This window comes from Ranitomeya variabilis, chromosome 6 (genome assembly GCF_051348905.1).
Source record: "Ranitomeya variabilis isolate aRanVar5 chromosome 6, aRanVar5.hap1, whole genome shotgun sequence".
In the NCBI taxonomy this organism is placed as follows: domain Eukaryota; kingdom Metazoa; phylum Chordata; class Amphibia; order Anura; family Dendrobatidae; genus Ranitomeya; species Ranitomeya variabilis.
Window position 1 is genome coordinate 339,548,529 of NC_135237.1, and position 25,035 is coordinate 339,573,563.

General features: G+C 44.4%; 1 protein-coding gene across 2 annotated transcripts in view; it reads right to left on the minus strand.

The window, feature by feature from the left end:
* The window catches only part of LOC143782428 (uncharacterized), a 150,625-nt gene that overhangs the window by 78,494 nt on the left and 47,096 nt on the right, over window positions 1-25,035 (minus strand). For both annotated transcript variants that reach the window (XM_077269844.1, XM_077269845.1), the window contains exon 4: window positions 17,939-18,098. In XM_077269844.1, coding sequence (XP_077125959.1) covers window positions 17,939-18,098 — 160 coding nt within the window. The remainder of the gene's footprint in view (window positions 1-17,938; window positions 18,099-25,035) is intronic.

Genomic DNA, 25,035 nt, shown 5'->3' on the forward strand with positions numbered 1-25,035 from the left:
GGAGGACTAAATACCCCTATAGATGGAAATGGGAATCCTATATTGCCTCAGAGCAGAACCCCAAAGGATAGGCAGCCCCCCACGAATATTGACTGTGAATATTAGAGGAAAGACATACGCAGGTAGGAAACAGCATTTAGCAAAAGAGGCCACTCTAGCTAAATAGGAAAGGATAGGACAGAATACTAAGCGGTCAGTATAAAACCCTAAAAATATCCACAGCAGAAAATACAAAAATTCCACCATCTAACTAAAGACATGGAGCATATATCTGCATCTCCTGAGAATCCAACTTGACTGTAAAAATCCGGACACAGTCTAAGCTGGACAAGAAAAGACAAATGAATAGCACTGAATAATAAGCACACTGCATGTGTGCTGCAGAAACAAAAACCAGACACTTATCTTTGCTGATTTGGCTGCAGGGCAGGGAGCACCAGAAAGAGATCCTAAACCTCCAAGTACAATGGACAACTGGCAAGGACTAATGAATCCTGCAACCCTAAATACCCCAGTCAGGCCTGCAATCAGCAGGAACACCTGACCAGGATTGCAAGCCAGGGACAACTGCAATACCACCAACAACCACCGGAGGGAACCCAAAAGCAGAATTCACAACAGTACCCCCCTTTGAGGAGGGGGCACCGAACCCTCACCAGAGCCCCCAGGCCGATCAGGACGAGCCAGATGAAAGGCACTGACCAAATCAGCAGCATGGACATCAGAGGCAAAAACCCAAGAATTATCCTCCTGGTAATAACCCTTCTATTTGACAAGATACTGAAGCCTCCTCCTCGAAAAACGAGAATCCAAAATCTTCTCAACCACATACTCCAACTCCCCATCAATCAACACAGGAGCCGGAGGATCAACAGAGGGAACAACGGGTACCACATATTTCCGCAATAAAGATCTATGGAAGACATTATGGATAGTAAAAGAGGCCGGAAGCACCAAACGAAAAGACACAGGATTGATAATCTCAGAAATCTTATAAGGACCAATAAACCGAGGCTTAAACTTAGGAGAAGAAACCTTCATAGGAACATGACGGGAAGACAACCAGACCAGATCCCCAACCTGAAGCCGGGAACCAACACACCGACGACGGTTAGCAAAACGTTGAGCCTCCTCCTGAGACAACACCAAATTGTCCACCACATGAGCCCAAATCTGCTGCAACCTGTCAACCACCGAATCCACACCAGGACAGTCAGAAGGCACAACCTGCCCCGAAGAAAAACGAGGATGAAAACCAAAATTACAAAAGAAGGGCGAAACCAAAGTAGCCGAACTAGCCCGATTATTAAGAGCAAACTCGGCCAATGGCAAGAAATCCACCCAATCATCTTGATCAGCAGACACAAAGCATCTCAAATAAGTTTCCAAAGTCTGATTAGTTCGCTCGGTCTGGCCATTTGTCTGAGGATGAAATGCAGAAGAAAAAGACAAATCAATGCCCAACCTAGCACAAAAGGCCCGCCAAAACCTAGAAACAAACTGGGAACCTCTGTCGGACACAATATTCTCCGGAATACCATGCAAACGAACCACATGCTGAAAAAACAACGGAACCAAATCTGAAGAGGAAGGCAATTTAGGCAAAGGCACCAAATGAACCATCTTAGAGAACCGGTCACAAACAACCCAGATAACCGACATCCTCTGGGAAACCGGAAGATCAGAAATAAAATCCATAGAAATATGCGTCCAGGGCCTCTCAGGAACCGGCAATGACAAAAGCAACCCACTAGCATGGGAACAATAAGGCTTGGCCCGCGCACAAGTCCCACATGACAAAGAAGGCCACCAAAAGGACCTACCAACCAAATCTCTGGTACCAAAAATACCAGGATGACCAGCCAACACAGAACAATGAACCTCAGAAATCACTCTACTAGTCCATCTGTCAGTAACAAACAGTTTTCCCACTGGACAGTGGTCAGGTGTTGTGAATTGTGTTTCTGGGCTCCCTCTGGTGGTCACTAACGGTATTGTGTTAGGCATGTCTTGTTGCAGGCCTGAGCTCCAGCTGTGTCGTTAAGCAGCGGGTGTTCCCTATTTAAGTCTCCTCTGGACTCAGTCTCTTGCCTGGCATCGTTGTATCCAGACCTATATGGTCTCCTCCGGATTCCTTTCAGTCTGCCTCATGCAAGGAAAGCTAAGTCTGTTTTGTACAATTTGGATCGTTTGCATTATTCTGTGTTTTTGTCCAGCTTGCTTTACATTTGATTTTCTGACTCGCTGGAAGCTCTAGGGGGCTGATATTCTCCCTCCACACCGTCAGTCGGTGTGGGGGTTCTTGAATGTTCAGTGTGGATGTTTTTGTAGGGTTTTCTGCTAACCGCATAGTCCACTATCTATTTTCTGCTATTTAGACTATTGGGCCTCACTTTGCTGAATCTAGTTCATCTCTACGTTTGTGCCTTCCTCTTGCCTCACCGTTATTATTTGTTGGGGGCTTTCTATATCTTTGGGGTTCAATTTCTCTAGAGGCAAGTGAGGTCTTATTTTTTCTCTCTAGGGGTAGTCAGTTCTCCGGCTGGCTCGAGACGTCTAGAACCAACGTAGGCACGTTCACCGGCTACTTTTAGTTGTTTGTGTTAGGATCAGGTATGCGGTTAGCCCAGTTTCCACCTCCCTAGAGCAGTATTTATATGGGTACCGTCTTCAGTCTCGCCCACAGTCTCCTCCTCTTCATCCTCATCTTCCTCCTCCCCCTCCTCAGTTACACTCTGAGAAACAGACTGGCTGGTGTTCTGGCTCTCAGTCAACTCTTCTTCCCCCATCTCCTGTGACAATCGATGCGCCTCAGACTTCATGCTGAGCAATGATTTTTTCAGCAGACAAAGCAGCGGGATGGTGACGCTGATTATGGCATCATCCCCGCTGACCATCAGTGTTGACTCGTCAAAGTGGCTTAACACCTTACATATATCAGACATCCACGTCCACTCCTCATTGTAGATTTGAGGAAGCTGACTAACTTGACTACCGGTTCTGGTGGAAGTGGTCATCTGACAGTCTACAATGGCTCTGCGCTGCTGGTAAACCCTGTTTAACATGTGTAGGGTGGAATTCCATCTCGTTGGCACGTCGCACAACAGTCGGTGAGCTGGCAGTTGTAAGCGCCGTTGCACTGCCCTCAGGGTGGCAGCATCAGTGGTGGATTTGCGGAAATGGGCACAGATGCGTCTCACCTTGGTGAGCAAATCTGACAGATTGGGGTAGGTCTTGAGGAACCGCTGAACCACCAGATTGAACACGTGGGCAAGGCATGGAACGTGTGTGAGTCTGCCCAGTTGCAGAGCCGCCACCAGATTACGCCCGTTGTCACACACGACCATGCCTGCTTTCAGGTTCAGCGGCGCCAGCCAAAGATCCGTCTGAGCCGTCATGCCCTGTAACAGCTCCTGGGCAGTGTGCCTCTTGTCACCTAAGCTCAGCAGTTTTAGCACCGCCTGCTGGCGCTTGCCCACTGCGGTCCTGCTGCGACTGCAGCTGCCGACTGAAGGTGGCGTGTCCACGGATGGAAATTTACAAGTGGTGTTTGTGGAGGAGGAGGAGGAGGAGGAGGGGGGAGAAGTATAGTAATCCTGGGAAACAGTCACCGAGGTAGGCCCCGCAATCCTGGGTGTGGGCAACACATGAGCTGACCCCGGTTCAGACTCTGTCCCAGCCTCAACCAAATTAATCCAATGTGCCGTCAGGGAGATATAGTGTCCCTGCCCCCCAGCACTGGTCCACGTGTCCGTGGTTAAGTGGACCTTTTCTGTAACCGCGTTGGTCAGGGCACGGTTGATGTTCTGAGACACGTGCTGGTGTAGTGCTGGGACGGCACATCGAGAAAAATAGTGGCGGCTTGGGACGGAGTAGCGAGGGGCAGCCACCGCCATCAGGTTGCGGAATGCCTCCGTCTCCACCAGCCTGTAGGGCAGCATCTCCAAACTCAGGAGTTTGGAGACGTGGACATTTAAGGCCTGTGCATGTGGGTGGGTGGAGGCATATTTGCGCTTGCGCTCAAATGTTTCATGCAAAGACAGCTGAACACTGCGCTGGGACACATTGGTGGATTGTGGGGGGGATGGTGAAGGTGCAGGGGTGGTTGCATGGCGGGAGTCGCTGGTGCCGGGCTCCTGGGCTGGGGAGTTACTGGCAGAGCCAGCATGTGACACAGGGGAAGGAGCAGCGGTGCGACCAGAAGGAGGTGAACGGCCTTGATTCCAATGAGTTGGGTGTTTAGCACTCATATGCCTGCGCATGCTGGTAGTGCTTAGGTTGCTAGTGGTGGCTCCCCTACTGAGCTTGGTGTGGCACAGGTTGCACAACACAGTCCGTCGGTCCTCCTCACTTTCTTTAAAGAAGCTCCAGACTTTAGAACACCGAGGCCTCGACCAAACTGGTTCACTTGTTGAACCTCTGTCTGATGAAATTACTCTGGCCCTGCCTCTCCCTCTGGTCGCACATCTACCTCTTGCAACGTTTTCTGATGTTACACTTGCCTCCCCCTCCGAAGCACTCTCTTGACTAGGCCTAACAACCCAGCTGGGGTCAGTCACCTCATCATCCACCGGCTCCTCCTCCTCCCATTCATCAGCCTGCTCCCCCCTGGGAATTACTGCACTGACAAGCACCTCACTGTCTGACACCCGTGTCTCATCCTCAGACACCTCTCCACAGACTATTTGTAAATCCCCACTTTCATCACCCACAGACTGGGAAAGCTCTCTATTTTGGGCATCGGGACAGACCCACTGGTCAGGTTGCTGCTCAGCAGTGCTTTGTGAATCTAGGAAGGGTTGGGAAAACAGTTCCTGGGAGTATGCAGGATTTGAATCACTAATTTCCAAGGAGGGGCCAGGCTGGGCGGGAGGAGGTTGAGCTGAAAGATCCTGAGGTCCACTCCCTTGGCTAGCGTTGGTGGACTGCGTGGAAGACTGGGCGGTGGATAAACTACTGGATGCATTATCCGCTATCCAGTTGATCACCTGTTCGCACTGCTGGGGATCCAATAGGGGTGTGCCACGTGACACTGTAAATTGGGACAGGAAGCTAGAAAAGGGTACTCTGCGGCGTTCCAGTGCTCCATCAGAAGCAGGTACTGTGTCACCCTGCCCAGGACTATGGCCTCTGCCTGCAACCTCACTTTGACGCCCACGACCACGTCCTCGTCCTCGTCCCTTACCCCTGGGGTTCACCATTGTAAAGGTTATGCTAGAAAAGCTAGTTATGAAGGTGAAATACACTCTATTTGTCCAAACAGAGGATATATTGCGTGTTGCAAAAAGGACTATTCGGTAAAGAGCGTATTTTATGCAACCAAACCTTGGTTTACAGCAAACTGATGTGTATCAGTAACAGATATAAAACTGTGTTTTATATTTGTGGTATTTCTTCAGATCAAATACCCCTTCTTTATGTAACTATTAGATATGGCGTGCACAAAACTGGCCACAGGCCTAGTCACTAAATACAGAGCTTATTTTTGGACCACAAAACTTGGGTACCAGTAACAGATATAAAACTGTGTTTATATTTGTGGTATTTCTTCACATCAAATACCCTTTATTTCTTTAACTATTAGATATGGCGTGCACAAATCTGGCAACAGGCCTAGTCACTAAATACAGAGCGTATTTTTGAACCACAAAACTTGGGTACCAGTAACAGATATAAAACTGTGTTTATATTTGTGGTATTTCTTCACATCAAATACCCTTTATTTCTTTAACTATTAGATATGGCGTGCACAAATCTGGCAACAGGCCTAGTCACTAAATACAGAGCGTATTTTTGAACCACAAAACTTGGGTACCAGTAACAGATATAAAACTGTGTTTATATTTGTGGTATTTCTTCACATCAAATACCCTTTATTTCTTTAACTATTAGATATGGCGTGCTATAAAAATGCAATTTTTATCTAATGCGGTTTTTTGGACACACAAAACCTTGGATTAGAATGTAGGGTATTCTATACTATATATATATACTATATATGTGGCAGAATTGCGTATTCTGTACACTGCGCTTATGTGTACGCTAAACAAATATTTTTGGGCCAGGTGTGGTATATCTGTATCACTCAAAAATGCATTTTTATATCTTATGCGGTTTTATTTTTAGGCCGCAAATATTTCCTTTTTTAATTTATTAATTATTGTTATTAATTAATATTATTATTATTAAATGAGGTGACAGCGTGTGCTGTACCACTCTACGGAGTCTGAGGCACTACAAGTCCCAGACAGGAGCACAAATGAGGTTACAGCGTGTGCTGGAGTCTGAGGCACTACAAGTCCCAGACAGCAGCACAAATGAGGTTACAGCGTGTGCTGGAGTCTGAGGCACTACAAGTCCCAGACAGCAGCACAAATGAGGTTACAGACAGCGTGTGCTGGAGGCTAAATGGAGTCTGAGGAACATCCAGCAGCCGATATTCTAATAGTGCGGCGTTCGCCCAAAATGGCGGACGCCGCACTATAAAGCCCAGCCTAATGCACACACGATCCCTGCCTAATGCCTAATGCCTATAAAGATTGACTTGGAGACTGAGATTGAGACTTGGCACTGAGACAGTGAGTGCGCAGCTAAGATGGCGGCCGCTGCACTCCTGGTCCCAGCTGCCACACAGCTAGCCAGCAAATACAAGAGAGGACTAGTAGTAGTAAACGTAGATTAGCCCTGACAAGGGCTGTTGATTTCTGCACCCTGCCTGCCTGATTAATTCTGGTCTTTGTCCCTGCTCTAGTCCCTATCAATTCCCAGTCCCCCCAGCACGTCTGTCCCTATGCTCTTTCACACTGCAAATGGCTGAAAGCGCCGAACATAATGAAAGCAGTCTATTGGCTGGTCAGGTCACCTGATCTGGCCAGCCACTCACTGCTCTCGTCTTGTACATGTCCCTACGTCATGCTAGTAGCTTAGAAGGCTCACCTAACATGATTGGCTCCTTGAAAAACCGCCAAAAATGAGAAAAACAAAAACGAGATTTCACTCGAGTACCGCGAGATGTTCGGCCGAATACCGAACACCTTCGAACGCCCTAATGTCCGATCGAACACCAGGTTCGAGTGAACACGTTCGCTCATCACTAATCCAGACCTATATGGTCTCCTCCGGATTCCTTTCAGTCTGCCTCATGCAAGAAAAGCTAAGTCTGTTTTGTACAATTTGGATCGTTTGCATTATTCTGTGTTTTTGTCCAGCTTGCTTTACATTTGATTTTCTGACTCGCTGGAAGCTCTAGGGGGCTGATATTCTCCCTCCACACCGTCAGTCGGTGTGGGGGTTCTTGAATGTTCAGCGTGGATGTTTTTGTAGGGTTTTCTGCTAACCGCATAGTCCACTATCTATTTTCTGCTATTTAGACTATTGGGCCTCACTTTGCTGAATCTAGTTCATCTCTACGTTTGTGCCTTCCTATTGCCTCACCGTTATTATTTGTTGGGGGCTTTCTATATCTTTGGGGTTCAATTTCTCTAGAGGCAAGTGAGATCTTATTTTTTCTCTCTAGGGGTAGTCAGTTCTCCGGCTGGCTCGAGACGTCTAGAACCAACGTAGGCACGTTCACCGGCTACTTTTAGTTGTTTGTGTTAGGATCAGGTATGCGGTTAGCCCAGTTTCCACCTCCCTAGAGCAGTATTTATATTTTTGCTATCTTGCCGTAATATCAGAGATCCTCTGCCATTGGGATCATAACAGTCAGGTTTGTCAGCCTGAAATTCCTGAAGAACCCGTCGTAAATCAGGGGAAATGGCAGAAAGGACCACCCCTTCTTTCAGAATGCCGACTGGTTCAAGGACCTCAGGGGAATCAGGCAAAAAACTCCTAGAGAGGGCATCAGCCTTAATATTCTTAGAACCCGGAAGATACGAGACCACAAAATCAAAACGGGAAAAAAACAAAGACCATCGAGCCTGTCTAGGATTCAGCCGTCTGGCAGACTCGAGGTAAATCAGATTCTTATGATCGGTCAAGACCACAATACGGTGCTTAGCTCCCTCAAGCCAATGTCGCCACTCCTCAAACGCCCACTTCATAGCCAACAACTCCTGATTGCCGACATCATAATTGCGTTCAGCAGGCGAAAACTTACGGGAAAAGAAGGCACACGGTTTCATCAAGGAACCAACAGGATCCCTCTGGGACAAAAAGGCCCCTGCGCCAATCTCAGAAGCATCAACCTCAACCTGAAACGGAAGAGAAACATCCGGTTGACGCAACACCGGAGCAGAAGTAAATCGGCGTTTAAGCTCCTGAAAGGCAAAGACAGCCGCAGAGGACCAATTAGCCACATCAGCGCCTTTCTTTGTCAAATCGGTCAAGGGTTTAACCACGCTGGAGAAGTTAGCAATGAAACGGCGATAAAAATTAGCAAAGCCCAAAAATTTCTGAAGGCTCTTCACGGATGTGCGTTGAATCCAATCATGAATGGCCTGAACCTTAGCCGGATCCATCTCTATAGATGAGGGAGAAAAAATTTAGCCCAAAAAAGAAACCTTCTGCACTCCAAAGAGACACTTAGACCCCTTCACAAACAAAGCATTGTCACGAAGGATCTGAAATACCGTCCTGACCTGTTCCACATGAGACTCCCAATCATCGGAAAAAATCAAAATGTCATCCAAATATACAATCAAGAATTTATCAAGATACGTCCGGAAGATATCATGCATGAAGGACTGAAAAACAGATGGAGCATTGGAGAGCCCGAATGGCATCACAAGGTATTCAAAATGGCCTTTGGGCGTATTAAACACAGTTTTCCATTCATCACCCTGCTTAATCCGAACAAGATTATATGCCCCCCGAAGGTCAATCTTCGTAAACCAACTAGCCCCCTTAATCCTCGCAAACAAATCGGAAAGCAGAGGTAGAGGGTATTGAAACTTGACCGTGATCTTATTCAAAAGGCGATAATCAATACAGGGTCTCAAGGAGCCATCCTTCTTAGCAACAAAAAAAAAAAATCCCGCTCCCAACGGTGAAGAAGATGGCCGAATATGCCCTTTCTCCAAAGACTCCTTAATATAACTCCGCATGGCGGTATGTTCAGGCACAGACAGGTTGAAAAGTCGGCCCTTTGGAAACTTACAGCCTGGAATCAAGTCAATCGCACAATCACAGTCCCTATGTGGTGGAACGGAACTGGACTTGGGCTCATTGAATACATCCTGAAAATCAGACAAAAACTCTGGAACTTCAGAAGAGGGAGAAGAGGAGATTGACATCAAAGGAACGTCATTATGAACCCCCTGACAACCCCAACTAATCACAGACATAGACTTCCAATCCAACACAGGATTATGTAACTGTAACCACGGAAAACCCAGCATGATAGCATCATGAAAATTATGCAACACCAGAAATCGACAATCTTCTTGATGGGCTGGCGCCATGCACATGGTCACCTGTGTCCAAAACTGGGGCTTATTTTTAGCCAAAGGTGTAGCATCAATGCCCCTTAAAGAAATAGGGTTCTGCAAAGACTGCAAGGGAAAACCATAACGCCTGGCAAACTCAAAGTCCATTAAATTCAAGGCGGCGCCTGAATCCACAAACGTCATGACAGAAAATGATGACAATGAACAGATCAAGGACACAGATAACAGAAATTTAGGCTGTACAGTACTGATGGCAAATGAACTAGCGATCCTCTTTGTACGCTTAGGGCAGATTGAAACGACATGAGAAGCATCGCCACAATGAAAACACAACCTATTCTGACGTCTGAATCCTTGTTGTTCTGTTCTAGAAAGAATCCTATCACACTGCATTGGCTTAGGCATTCGCTCCGAGGGCAACGCCACAGCGCGCACAGTTCTGCGCTCTCGCAAGCGCCGATCAATCTGAATGGCCAGAGACATAGAATCACTCAGACCAAAAGGCGTGGGAAACCCCACCATAACATCTTTAATGGATTCAGAAAGACCCTTTCTGAAAATTGCCGCCAAAGCATCATCATTCCATTTAGTCAACACAGACCATTTTCTAAATTTCTGACAATACAATTCTGCCGCTTCTTGACCCTGAGACAGGGCCAACAAGGTCTTCTCCCCTTGATCCACAGAATTTGGTTCATCATATAATATTCCTAAAGCCTGAAAAAAGGCGTATACATTAAGCAAGGCCGGATTCCCAGATTCCAGGGCAAATGGCAAATCCTGAGGATCGCCACGCAGCAGGGAGATGACAATTTTAACCTGCTGAATGGAGTCACCAGAGGATCGAGGTCTCAGAGCAAAAAACAGTTTACAGTTGTTTTTTAAACTCAAAAATTTGGACCTGTCACCAAAAAACAAATCAGGAGTAGGAATCTTAGGCTCTAAAACCGGAGTTTGAACAATATAATCAGAGATACCCTGTACCCTAGCAGCAAGCTGGTCCACACGAGAAGCCAATCCCTGAACATCTATGCTAGCACAAGACTCCTCAGCCACCCAGAGAAAAAGAGGGAAGGAGAGACAAAGCAGGCTACAGAAAAAAAAATGTCTCAACACCTTTCTTCCCTTCTTCTGAGATGCATTTAACTCATTGCAGGCCAGTTGTACTGTTATGATCCGGTGTCCTAGGAGCCGCATGGGACTTTCTCAGGAGTAGGTGGAACCTGTACTGACCGCAATCCCTAAACTGACACCGCAACTAGAAGTAGCCGTGGGGTGTGCCTAACAATCCTAGACACCTCGACACAGCCGGAGGACTAAATACCCCTATAGATGGAAATGGGAATCCTATCGTGCCTCAGAGCAGAACCCCAAAGGATAGGCAACCCCCCACGAATATTGACTGTGAATATTAGAGGAAAGACATACGCAGGTAGGAAACAGCATTTAGCAAAAGAGGCCACTCTAGCTAAATAGGAAAGGATAGGACAGAATACTAAGCGGTCAGTATAAAACCCTAAAAATATCCACAGCAGAAAATACAAAAATTCCACCATCTAACTAAAGACATGGAGCGTATATCTGCATCTCCTGAGAATCCAACTTGACTGTAAAAATCCGGACACAGTCTAAGCTGGACAAGAAAAGACAAATGAATAGCACTGAATAATAAGCACACTGCATGTGTGCTGCAGAAACAAAAACCAGACACTTATCTTTGCTGATTTGGCTGCAGGGCAGGGAGCACCAGAAAGAGATCCTAAACCTCCAAGTACAATGGACAACTGGCAAGGACTAATGAATCCTGCAACCCTAAATACCCCAGTCAGGCCTGCAATCAGCAGGAACACCTGACCAGGATTGCAAGCCAGAGACAACTACAATACCACCAACAACCACCGGAGGGAACCAAAGAGCAGAATTCACAACAGTTACCATTGTAAAAGTAAAAAAAAAAACACTACATACTCATATTCTGATGTCTGTCACGTCCCCCGGCGTCCACAGGGTTAAAACTGCTTTCGGCAGGAGCGCTGCTAATGCACGCGCTGCTGCTGAGAGCTTCCCTGCACTGACTGTTTCAGTGCCGGCCGTAGAGCAGAGCACAGCGGTGACGTCACTGCTGTTACTGCCGGCGCTGACACATTCAGTACAGGGAAGCTCTCGGCAGCAGCGCGTACATTACCAGCGCTCTTGCCGAATGCAGTTTTAACCCTGTGGACGCTGGCGGGGGACGTGGTTACGCTAAAGAAAGAAAGGAAAATACCCAAAAAATACATGTCAGAAAACACTAAATTTGGACTGTCATTGGTTTAGATTTTGAACGTACCTTAATGTAACCAGCAGACGTTCCTCCGGTGGAATCGCTCTACGGAGCTGGGTGTCCTGTCGCCGTATGGCTCCTTGGACACGAGAAAGAAAATCCCGGAACGAGTCTTGCGACATCCTTGTGTATTCCTGGAATTTCTCCGGGTTGGCATTAAGCTCGCCATACAGCGTGTGATAGGCTCCATGGCTCTCACGTAGTTCGATAATGGGGTGCCTCCAAAGATGCCTACGTTGTCTCCTTCTCCATCTTTCGCGATTTCTGTCTTGCTCCCAAGCAAAAGCACAGGCAAGAAACAGCTTGAAGCTTAAATCCAGGTTGAAATAAAAGCTCTCCATGCGAAGATCCATCATGACACAGGATACAGTAGCAAACTGTTAAAATTTCAGTAGCCCTAGGGTCTATATATAGAGAACCCATAATACACGCCCTCTGTAGTCCCATTGGTGGTGTCTGGTTATCTTGATTTTTCTCTTGTGAAATTTCTCATCATGTGCACCAAAAACGCAAACGCAGGAAAAAAGGCATATAAACGCGTAAAAACGCGGCGTTTTTTTAACCGCATGCGACAACGCATGCGTCTAAAAAACGCCGCGTTTTTACGCGTTTATATGCATTTTTTCCACCACTTGTGGATGCATTTTAAACGCTGCGGATTTAAACGCTAATGTGAAACTAGCCTAAATCAGGCCTTGGGATAAGGATTTTTGTAAAAGAATTATTCTTGAATGGAATTGCAAACAACATTTCAGTATATGGAAAAAATACCCAAGAAATAGATAATATTTATATATAAATACATACAAAAGGCAAAAGTTAAACCATTGCATTAAGCAAAGCTGTAAAATATAAAATACCAAAAAGCCAAAAAATAATAATTGGGATAACTGGAAAAAAGTTTTAACACTGTTCTAGAAGTCAAATTTAACAATGGGACATGCCACAATAATTCTTCTGGCTGTTGCTACAAGTTAGTTTTCTTGCTTGCATTTTCTGTCAAGCGGGGGGACAACTTAAAAAAAATAAAGACATATAAAATAAATGAAAGGGTTTAATAATAGTGATGAGCGAATATACTCGTTACTCGAGATTTCCCGAGCATGCTCGGGTGACCTCCGAGTATTTTTTAGTGCTCGGAGATTTAGTTTTCATCTCCGCAGCTGAATGATTTACATCTGTTAGCCAGCATAAGTACATGTGGGGGTTGCCTGGTTGCTAGGGAATCGCCACATGTACTTATGCTGGCTAAGAGATGTAAATCATTCAGCTGCGGCACTGAAAACTATCTCCGAGCACTAAAAAATGCTCGGAGGACACCCTAGCTCAAGACATCTGTTGTTGTTACATATTTCATTTTTAGACAGGGAAAATTAATTTATTTTATCCAAACATATGAATAAAAATGATTACAGCAAATTTTAGACATTTAATAGTGTAGGTATGTTTTAGCACACCTATATAAATTCCCCAACCGGGACACATTCAGTCATGACCAAAAGTGTTAAGACCCTTGAAATTGTTCGAAAAAAATAAGTATTTCTCACAGAAAATGATTGTAACTACACATGTTTTGTTATTTCTTTGTGTTCATTGGAACAACAACAAAATAACTGAAAAAAGGCAAATTGGACATAATTTCACTCAAAACCCCCAAAATGTGCCGGACAAAATTGTTGGCACCCTCAACTTTATATTTGGTTGAACACCCTTTGGAATAAATAACTGCAATCAATTGCTTCCTATAGCCATTAAGTTTCTGCCTATACATCAACTGGACTATCCTGAGTTGCAGCCTTTCATCAATCTTTCTCTGCTGTCCACGTCGGGAGATTGGCTACAGTTCCATTTGTTGTAAACTTCTTGATTATGTTGCACACATGGACAAAGGAACATCATGATCTCTGGAGAAGGACTTGTAACCTTGAGATTGCTGATATTGTGCAACAATTTTGGCTCTCAAGTCCTCAGACAGTTCTCTTCTCTTTCTGTTCTCTGTGCTTAGTGAGCCACACACACAGACACACAATGCAAAGATTAAGTCAACTTCTCCCCTTTTTATCTAGTTTCAGGTGTGATTTTCATATTTCCCACCCCTGTTACTTGCCACAGGTGAGTTTGAATGAGCATCACATGCTTGAAACAAAGTTGTTTACCCACAATTTTGGAAAGGTGACAATTTTGTAAGGCCCATTTTGGGGGTTTTCTGTGAAATTATGTCCAATTTGCCATTTTTTATCAGTTTTTTTTGTGTTGTTCCAAGACACACAAAGGAAATGAACATGTGTATAACAAAACGTGTAATTACAATAATTTTCTGGGACAAATACATAATTTTCTTCAGTTTTATACATCCCTTTGGCCGGAGTAATCATTCAATGTTTTAAATCTTTCTCTTAACATCTCTTAACATCTCTGTGCACTCATTAGAGATGTTAAGAGAAAAATTTAAAACAGCCTGTAACTAGTGTTGAGCGATACCTTCCGATACTTGAAAGTATACTTTCAAGTATCGGTATCAGATAGTATCGGCCGATACCTGAAAAATATCGGATATCGCCGATACCGATACCCGATACCAATACAAGTCAATGGGACACAAGTATCGGAAGCTATCCTGGATGGTTCCCAGGGTCTGAAGGAGAGGAAACTCTCCTTCAGGCCCTGGGATCCATATTCATGTAAAAAATAAAGAATTAAAATAAAAAATATGGATATACTCACCTGTCCGGCGGCCCCTGGACCTTACTGATGTAACCGGCAGCCTCCGTTCCTAAGAATGGGGAGTTTAGGACCTTCGATGACGTCGCGGCTTGTGATTGGTCGTGTGACCGCTCATGTGACCGCTGACGCGACCAATCACAAGCTGCGACATCATCGCAGGTCCTAAACTCCTCATTCTTAGGAACGGAGGCTGCCGGTTACATCGGTAAGGTCCAGGGGCCGCCGGACGGGTGAGTATATCCATATTTTTTATTTTAATTCTTTATTTTTTACATGAATATGAATCCCAGGGCCTGAAGGAGAGTCTCCTCTCCTCCAGACCCTGGGAACCATACACTGGGAACTTCCGATTCCGATTTCCGATATCACAAAAATATCAGAACTCGGTATCGGAATTCCGATACCGCAAATATCGGCCGATACCCGATACTTGCGGTATCGGAATGCTCAACACTACCTGTAACACTCCAAAATGACTACTGTATTCCCTGCCTCAGCTTTTGTAATAGCTCTGATAGAGCCTCCAGATTCGCTGAGCTATACTATGTGATGTGATGGCTGCAAAACCGTACCAGAGGTCATGTGAGCCCTCTCTGGCTGATGCAATGTTTGGTAATATGTAAGCTGTTGTTGGACATGCAAAATACTTTCACATATACAGTACATGTGTGGATAATAAAAAGGACTGGCACATAACTTATTCTTTTCAAAGACCATACTAAGGACCATGAGATACTCATTACAGGTGGAAGAAAGGCGATTCTGGCAGATAAATAGGAAATAATTCTTTACAGTTAGAGAAGTCAGACTGTGGAATGCCCTGCCACAAGGGGTAGTAATGGTGGACACAGACATTAAAACAGGGGCCCATAGGGCTTATTGTTGATAGCAGGGCGTATGTGCATTGGAGCCCATGATTATTAAGTGAGTGGGTGGCCTAGGCATTACAGCGTAGTATTGATGAGTGTGTGTGGATAAGGTGCGTGACACATAAACATTTATGCGCAATGCCAGGAACCTGTTTGGTTGGCAGGCGTGATTACTGCATTTGCAGGGGCCGACTGCAATGTAAAACAAACAAAATGGAGGCCGGGAGCACATGCACTGTTGTAAAAGTGAAAATAGACCTCTAGGGTCTGGAAACTGCGCGTGCACAGTGTAAGGACGCCAGTAAATATACAGGGATAATGGCGGCCACAACGCTCAGTCAGAGAATCTGGAGCCCGGAGACTCTCCCCGGTATTGGAACAAGTCAATAGCAATAACGTATAGGTATGAACTAGCCTCTTGATTTTTACCCCAAGGGCGGGGGCTATTTAATGACGTCCTGGTCAGTGTAATCCCTACACCTGCAAACAGGCACAGCACATATCTCTGATGTGATTTAAGCACACGGAATGTCATTTTTCCCATATGCCTCCTGAGGAACCATATCATGGGGGGGAAACGTGTAGAGGCGAGACCTGAACACAGATAAGTGTATCAGTGTTTTTTAACTGTTTACTGTTTTTTCACCATTTGTGGATTTATAACCAGGGTATGGATTTGCACTAAGTTAAATTTGTGTACATCAATGATTATTATGCAATTTAGAATATAAGATTTATCTGAACTAGGCTAAATATGCTGCTATAAATACATCTGTATCTATATATGTATATTTGGGGAGTTCTTACACCTCCCTGTTATGGACCTGGTGGTTAGGTGCACCAGGAATGACCTGCTAGTTAAACACGGAATCAGGACGAGCTCTGGGGAAATGGGAACTCTGCTGACCGCAAACCCTACTCCTATCAACACAACTAGAAACAGACGTGGAGCGTGCCTGACTCTGCCTAGATGCCTCTTCACAGCCTAAGAGCTAACTACCCCTAAAGAAAGGAAACAAAGCCTTACTTGCCTCAGAGAAATTTCCCCAAAGGTAAAAGCAGCCCCCCCACAAGTATTGACTGTGAGATAAGAGGAAATCACAAACACAGGATGAAATAGGTTTTAGCAAAGAGAGGCCAGTCTAACTAAACAGATTGAGGATAGAAAAGGGATCTTTGCGGTCAACACAAAAAGCTACAAAAACCACGCAGAGTGTGCAAAAAATACCCCCGCACCGACTCACGATGCGGTGGTGCCACTCTGCACCCCCAGAGCTTCCAGCTAGCCAGGTAGTTTCATGATAGCAAGCTGGACTAGAACTTAGCAAGAAAAACCATATGTAACAAATGAACAAGCAGGAACTTAGCTTGTGCTGGAGTAGACAGGTCCTCAGAAAGATCCAGGAGAGATCTGAACCAGTACTAGAACATTGACAGCTGGCATGGAGTAACGATCTGAGTGGGGTTAAATAGAGAATCAGCCTAGCCCCAAACGAGGGCAGCTGGAGAAGGAATCTCAGAACCAGCAGCTCCACTCACAGCCACCAGAGGGAGTCCACGGACAGAACTCACCGAAGTACCATTCATGACCACAGGAGGGAGTTCGAGAACGGAATTCACAACACCTCCCCCTCTGTTTTGTGAAATAGTTGCAATTAAGTCTGGTTAGTTGTGTAAAAATACCCTAGTTTTTGACTGTCTGGTTTATGTGTTCTTGATCAATCCTGGCTTTATTTACGGTCTGACCAAGGTATATAGCCTTGGTTATGGCTCACTAGTGCAGCCCCTGAGGCACCACCTTCTTTATAGGATCCCCAATTTTTGCAGGGATTCAGTCAGGGTCAACAGGGACAGCCACTGAGGAGCGGGGGCGCCATTTTGTGCTCAAGAGGGTGCCAACCTCCGCTGGTAGGCAGGGTTGTCCGGTTAGGGACCCTGGAGGGTGTAATAGCCATCAGAGTAGGTCGGATGTATGTGATATAGGGTTTTGTACGGTCAGACCAGGCCATTTGGACTGAGACACTTTGGTGAACTACCACCTGGCATCGATTTGTGTGTAGTATCTCTGGGCCCTAAGGTGTGGGTAATTTAGGGTTATCAGCAGTAGTATAGCATTCCCATATTAGATTAGGGACCCATAGGGCTTATAGGGTTAGCCGTCGAGGAGCGGGGGCGCCATATTGCGTCCAAGAGGGTGCCAACCTCCGCAGATAGGCAGGGAGCATCTTAGGGACGTGTAGAGTTTATATTCCACTGTTTTGCTCCCACCCATTGCCCTCTATTCATCGGGCCAGGTTTTTATTGACCCACTCTCATTACAAGGGGTTTGGGTGTTGTGTCAGTTTTTATTCCTATTTTTTGGTTTAAAAAAGTATTGTAAATATTAGTTTTTGTTATATATTTTTTGTAAACACTAATTTGGATCATCAGGCACTATACTTCTCACAGACATTAAAACAGCTTTTAAAAAAGGGCTGAATGATTTCCTCAACTCAAATAAAATTGTGGGTTATAGATAATTTAGTGACAAAATGTATAATTCGTGGAGAAAGGTTGAACTTGATGCACCTAGGTCTTTTTTCAACCTATGTAACTTTGTAACAATGTAACATTTTTATATGTTATAGTTTCCCTACCTTTCTTCGTTCTCCATTGATACCTCGCCATTGCTCAGCTTTTCGCACAATATGGCTTAATTCTTGATTAGAGATCTCCAGATCATAAGGAATGTGACAGACTCCTTCATCACTGGTAATGCGTTGAAATATGTCCAGTATCCAACTTTCCTTGTGTATCCTAATAATCAAATAGAGATGTTTATAGTAAAATGAACTCTAAATGAATTAAATTGATGACTTCCTAAATATCACAACAGAAACTTGAAAAAACTAATTTTAGTCCATAAATGCAAAAAGGGTTAGATGAATAGCATGATGCTTTTGTCCCGTAGTGTAACATGATATTGCATGTGTTGTTTCCAATCAGTTATTTAGATGCACTTTTTCTCTTTACTTATTATGTCACAGCAGAGTTTTGTGTTTATTTTGTTTCTTGTAGGTATTATATACTTTATGGCCAGTGGGAACATGCGTTTATGTGCTGCATGTATACCAACTTAATCCAAGATCAATTTTTGTGTTTTATTCTTTATATTTTTGCATTCTGTGCAAACGGGGGTGTGGTCTTCCTCTCCTGAGCTGGAAATTACACTTAAAGGCTTCCCTAGACTGGTGTCCACAGGTCGGGACCCAGTCCTTTTGTCTGCCTTTATTCACACACTCAGGTCAATTTTGACACATAGTAAGGTTTTTAATATTAGACAGCGTAGGACCGTCCTGATCAGGACACCTTGACGATGGTGGGATGGCTCTTATGCTATTTTTGATCAAAAACAGTATTACTAAGAACCCTGAGTTATTTTTGCTCTTTACTTATTTAATCACAGCAGAATTTTTTGTTTATTTTGATACTTGTAGGTTTTATATACCATATATACTCGAGTATAAGCCGACCTGAGTATAAGCCGACCCCCCTAATTTTGCCACAAAAAACTGGGAAAACTTAATGACTCGAGTATAAGCCTAGGGTGGGAAATGCAGCAGCTACCCGTAAATGTCAAAAGTAAAAATAGATACTAATAAAAGTAAAATTAATTGAGACATCAGTAGGTTAAGTGTTTTTTAATATCCATATTGAATCAGGAACCCCATATAATGCTCCATAAAGTTCATGATGGCCCCATAAGATGCTCCATATTAAAATATTCCCCATATAATCCTGCATAAAGGTTAATAATGGCCCCATAAGATGCTTTATAGACACATTTGCCCAATATAATGCTGCACAAATGTTGATTATGGCCCCATAAGATGCTCCATAAAGATATTTCCCCATATAGTGCTGCACAAATGTTGATTATGGCCCCATAAGATGCTCCATAACGATATTTGCCCCATATAGTGCTGCACAAACCTTGATTATGGCCCCATAAGATGCTCCATACAGACACTTGCCCCATATAATGCTCCACAAATGTTTATTATGGCCCCATACAGACACTTGCCCCATATAGTGTTGCACAAATGTTGATTATGGTTCCATAAGATGCTCCATACAGAGACTTGCCCCATATAGTGCTGCACAGATGTTGATTATGGCCCCATAAGATGCTCCATACAGACACTTGCCCCATATAGTGCTGCACAAACGTTGATTATGGCCCCATACAGACACTTGCCCCATATAGTGCTGCACAAACGTTTATTATGGCCCCATATAGACAATTGCCACATATAGTGCTGCACAAACTTTATGGCCCCATAAGATGCTCCATACAGACACTTGCCCCATTTGATGTTGCTGCAATAAAATCACATACTCACCTCTCCGTCGCTCAGGCCCCCGGCACTTTCAATATTCACCTGACTTCGTTCCGGCGCCGCTCCGTCTTCAGCGTCTTCTGCACTGACGTTTAGGCAGAGGGCGCGCACTAACCACGTCACTGTGCCTTCTGACCTGAGCATCACTGCAGAAGACAGAGCGGCGCCAGAACGAGGAGCAGGTGAATATCACGCAGCGCTGCGCTCCCCCTCCCCATTAAACTCACCTGCTCCTGGCACGGTGCAGTCCATGGTTCCCCGGCGCCGCAGCTTAATCCTGTTTTGAGCTGTCACCGTTAGCGCTTATTACAGTAATTAATATGCAGCTCCACCCCTATGGGAGGTGGAGCCGCATATTCATTACTGTAATGAGCAGTACCATGTGACCGCTCAGTACTGGAAGAAGCTGCCAGCGCCTGGGAAAAGACGAGCAGGGACCGCACCAGGAGCAGGTGAGTATAATTAGACAGCCCCCGCTCCCCCTCCCCTGCCGACCCCTGGGTATGACTCGAGTATAAGCCGAGAGGGGGACTTTTAGCCCCAAAAAATGGGCTGAAAATATCGGCTTATACTCGAGTATATACAGTACTTTATGGCCAGTGTGAACATGCATTTATGTGCTGCATGTATACCAACTTAATCCAAGCTCAATTTTTGTGTTTTTTTTCTTTGTATTTTTACATTTTGTTTCCAATCAGTGCTAACAGTGTCAGACTATGTAGAGACACATCTTATTGATAAGTGGAATGGTAACACCCAATTATCAATTTATCTATACATTTCCAGGAAGAGTTACAGAGGAATACTATAAGAGTTAAAAGAAGAAAGCGTAAGAGTCAGAAGATTTTCAAGAACAGATACTCTAGCAGGCATACAACAAATATATCAGATCTTGATTTGGTCCACTAGTAAAGGGAAGGAATGGCCATGAATTCAAGTGGACTGACCAGTAAACAAAGTGTTTGATAGACATCGACTCAATAGTGTGCATCTGCTCCTTAAGATTACTGTTCGTAAGATTTTGTTCACGCAACTTCATATTTAATCCAAGTGCTTTTTGTGAAAACAGAAAAAATGTTATTCAAAATGGCTGTTCAGATGATCACTTGAAAACAATTGCAGCATACACTAGTCTACTCCATATTTCGGATGAGACTCACTTTTCAAGTCTATGGTAGTGCAAGGAAAATGGTATCCTATATTGAGAATCTGTATAACATCCAATTTTTACTAATATATTGCAATTTTTTAACATAGATAACAGTATTTGGTCTTTTAAATTTAAACATCTGCTGATATATAAAAATGGGTGCCAAACTAATCGAATATTGATGGCAACTAAGGTGAAAAAACATCTATTTTTTCCTAGATGAAAATGTGAAAATATCCTATACACTAGTTGGAAACGTAGCCTAATTGTGATTACCGATTAATGTTAATAAATTACTTTTTATCTCCAATCAGGGCCGGGACAAGGGGTAGGCAGAGTAAGCACCCGCTTAGGGTGCTACCTTTTGCCTCTCTAGGGGAAGTACAATTTTAAAAATAAATCACTGTCATTGATGTGCCGATGGCCACCGCCACCTTCCTTTGGTCACTGGCATTCAGTACACTGATGACAGGGTGTCAGTGAGTAACTACTTTAGCTCACTGCTCTCTGACTGGCTGTGCACCAGGCCGTCATTCTCTCCCTACACTCATTTGTGTTCACACCTTTAAGACACAAATGCAATTCATGTGAGCAATGAGACAGAGCAAATAGATAATGGCTGCACTCAATTTTATTGTGCTAAAACAAGGAAATGTGCAATATATGAAATGTGAACAGCATAATGGCTTGTGAAATTTTTGAAAAAACACATTAGATTTTTAGCAAAAGATTTGGCCAAAAGTTACCCATCCGTTTTGAGATTACCTTGACGTTTGGTGGATGGGCTCACAACTTTTGGCCAAATCTTGTGCTAAAAATCTCATGTGTTTTTTTATAAATTTCACAAGCCACTATGCTGTTCACATTTCATATATTGCACATTTCCTTGTTTTAGCACAATAAAATTGAGTGCAGCCATTATCTATTTGCTATGTAAGACTTTTTGGTTATGCACCAGTTCAGACTAGATGGCTGTTCAGTCAGTTTTTCTATATTTACTATGTATTGCTTTTTCTGACTTGAACGCCCCGCCCTTCACCATGCTGTGATTTTAACTACATCCAAACACAGTTGGTTCTAACCTCCCCTATAAATGCAGGCTTTACCATGTTATTAGCCATAGGTAAGTGTTCACACTAGGCAGACAGGTTAGTTACCCATCCGTTTTGAGATTACCTTGACGTTTGGTGGATGGGCTCACAACTTTTGGCTAAATCTTGTGCTAAAAATCTCATGTGTTTTTTTATAAATTTCACAAGCCACTATGCTGTTCACATTTCATATATTGCACATTTCCTTGTTTTAGCACAATAAAATTGAGTGCAGCCATTATCTATTTGCTATGTAAGACTTTTTGGTTATGCACCAGTTCAGACTAGATGGCTGTTCAGTCAGTTTTTCTATATTTACTATGTATTGCTTTTTCTGACTTGAACGCCCCGCCCTTCACCATGCTGTGATTTTAACTACATCCAAACACAGTTGGTTCTAACCTCCCCTATAAATGCAGGCTTTACCATGTTATTAGCCATAGGTAAGTGTTCACACTAGGCAGACAGGTTAGTTACCCATCCGTTTTGAGATTACCTTGACGTTTGGTGGATGGGCTCACAACTTTTGGCCAAATCTTGTGCTAAAAATCTCATGTGTTTTTTCATAAATTTCACAAGCCATTATGCTGTTCACATTTCATATATTGCACATTTCCTTGTTTTAGCACAATAAAATTGAGTGCAGCCATTATCTATTTGCTATGTAAGACTTTTTGGTTATGCACCAGTTCAGACTAGATGGTTGTTCAGTCAGTTTTTCTATATTTACTAAGCAATGAGACAGCAGCAATGGCGCTCTAATCAGCTCCCTTCTCTACCAGTAACTCCAGCAAAATGCAGCCTACTTCTGGCCTGCACCCTCTTGGAGGATGGTGGCTGCTCTATGCAGGAGATGTCAGGTGATGCAATAGCATCACGGTATTGTGCTACTCAGTGCCCACTGCTAATCAGGACACAAGAGAAGATGGTAGCAGTGGTGAACAGGGAGCCAGGATTAGGTGAGTATTAATTTATTTTATTTCTCATATATTATTTGGCCACAGAATGGCGGTCTGTTGGGATATTATAGTGGGGGCTATAGGGGAATTAAACTGTGTTGGGGGCATTATAATGGGGCTGTGGAGACATCATATTGTATTGGAGGCTAGGGTGATAATACTGAAGAGGGAGCTGTGGTGACCAAAGTTTATGGAGGGGCTGTGATAGACATACTGTATATTGGGAGACTGTGGTAGACAAAATACTGCATGTGTGGGTGTCTATGGAGGACATTACAATGTATAAAAGGGGCTGATGGGGCCAACATACTTTATAAGCCCATTCACTATCTCTATCTATCCCCCACTCTCTCAAGATGGCTGGACCATCATTGTAAATACACACCTAGACTTTGTATCTCCCCCTACTCATTGTAGATTGTAAGCTCTCACGAGCAGGGTCATCTTATTTTGCTTTAATTATTGTATTGTTAACCTTGTTACTTATGACTAGGGTTGAGCGAAACGGGTCGTTCATTTTCATAAGTCGCCGACTTTTGGCAAAGTCGGCGTCTCATGAAACCCGACCCGATCCCTGTGTGGGGTCGGCCATGCGGTACGCGATCTAGGCGCCAAAGTCGCATTTCGTATGACGCGTTTAGCGCCATTTTTGCAGCCAATGAAGGAGCGGTAGAGTGCTGACGTAGGTGTTAGGGGGCGTACACAACAACAGGCATTTTTTTTCGCGTGCATTACAGCGATGTGCAAAGTGTAAAATGAGCGTTCTGGGAGCGATGTGGAAAATCAGCGTTTAGGGGAGAGAGAGAGAGAGATTTAAAAAATAATATTAAAAAAATGTCTTCATTGGGTTTCGTGTTTCGGCCGAAACCCAACTTTTCACGGTGGTCGGCCGATTACACTCGACTCGACTTTTAAGACAGTCGGGTTTCACAAAACCCGACTCGACCCTAAAAAACTAAAGGTCGCTCAACCCTACTTATGACTAGGGTTGAGCGACTTTCATTTTTTTAAGATCGAGTAGGGTTTTGGGAAACCCGATTTTGTCCAGAGTCGAGTCGAGTGCAGTCGGCCGATTATCGCTAAAAGTCGGGGATCGACCGAAACACGAAACCCAATGCAAGTCAATGGGGAAGCATAGTCGGCAGTGAGTGGAGGCCAGGAAAACACCTACAGTGCCCATTTTAATGCCAAAAACATCCATTCTTGTTTCTGAAGCTTGCCAATCTTAATTAACTGTATAATAATAGTTGGGCATAGGGAATTGGGGGAAAGTTGTGGGGGGAGTAGGGCTGGCTCAAGTTTTTCGTGGGCCCAGGAAATGCGGACTACGTCACGGCGGTGTTGCAGGGAAAGGTAAGTATTTAAACGTTGCAAGTGCTGTGATCCTGAGCAAGCAGGGGGGGGCCCACTCGTTCGCATTGCCACTGGCACAGGGCCCCTCAAAGTACGGCGGTGTGTTTGCATGGCGGGGGCGCCTCCCACCAGCAGCGACACTTTTGCGTACTCTGAGGGGCCCTGTGCCAGTGACGTCGCCAACGAGTATGCCCCCCCACCTGATGAAGGAACCTGCACTTTCATCTGCACCTTCCTCTTTGTCCCTGTGTAAGGTGGTATAACATGCGGGAAGGGGAACCTTACTTTCAGCAGGGTCAGATTCTGGCTGTGTAGAGTACAAGGGGAATGTAGTGGTCTAGGTCAATGTACCAGCAGACTCATTTAGCAGTGGCTGGGCAATGGGCAGGATGAGGAGGAAACAGATATAGGGCCAAAGAATAAAGTAGGCTACATGCAGTTCAAAATTGGTAACAGGACTAAACAGGCGGCATTGCTTTGTTCAGTGGAGTAGCAAACCCAAGAGCAGCAGACACTGTTTCAAGGGCCTAACCACACTAGTAGGCCAAATGCAGTTTAATATCTGATAGTATAGGGCGAAAGCCAGAATGTGGAAGCTCAGCTTTGTTCAGTTGAGGACAACACCAGGGAGGGGCAGACACCTTTAGTAGGCCGGAAAAGCCTATTGCATTTTTTAAAATGGTAATTTGGAGCAGAAGGTTGAAGCTCAGCTTTATTTAGTTGAGGGCAACACCAGGGAGGGGCAGAAGCCTTTAGTAGGCCCTAACCACCATTTTTTTTTTTTAAACCACTTAATGAGAG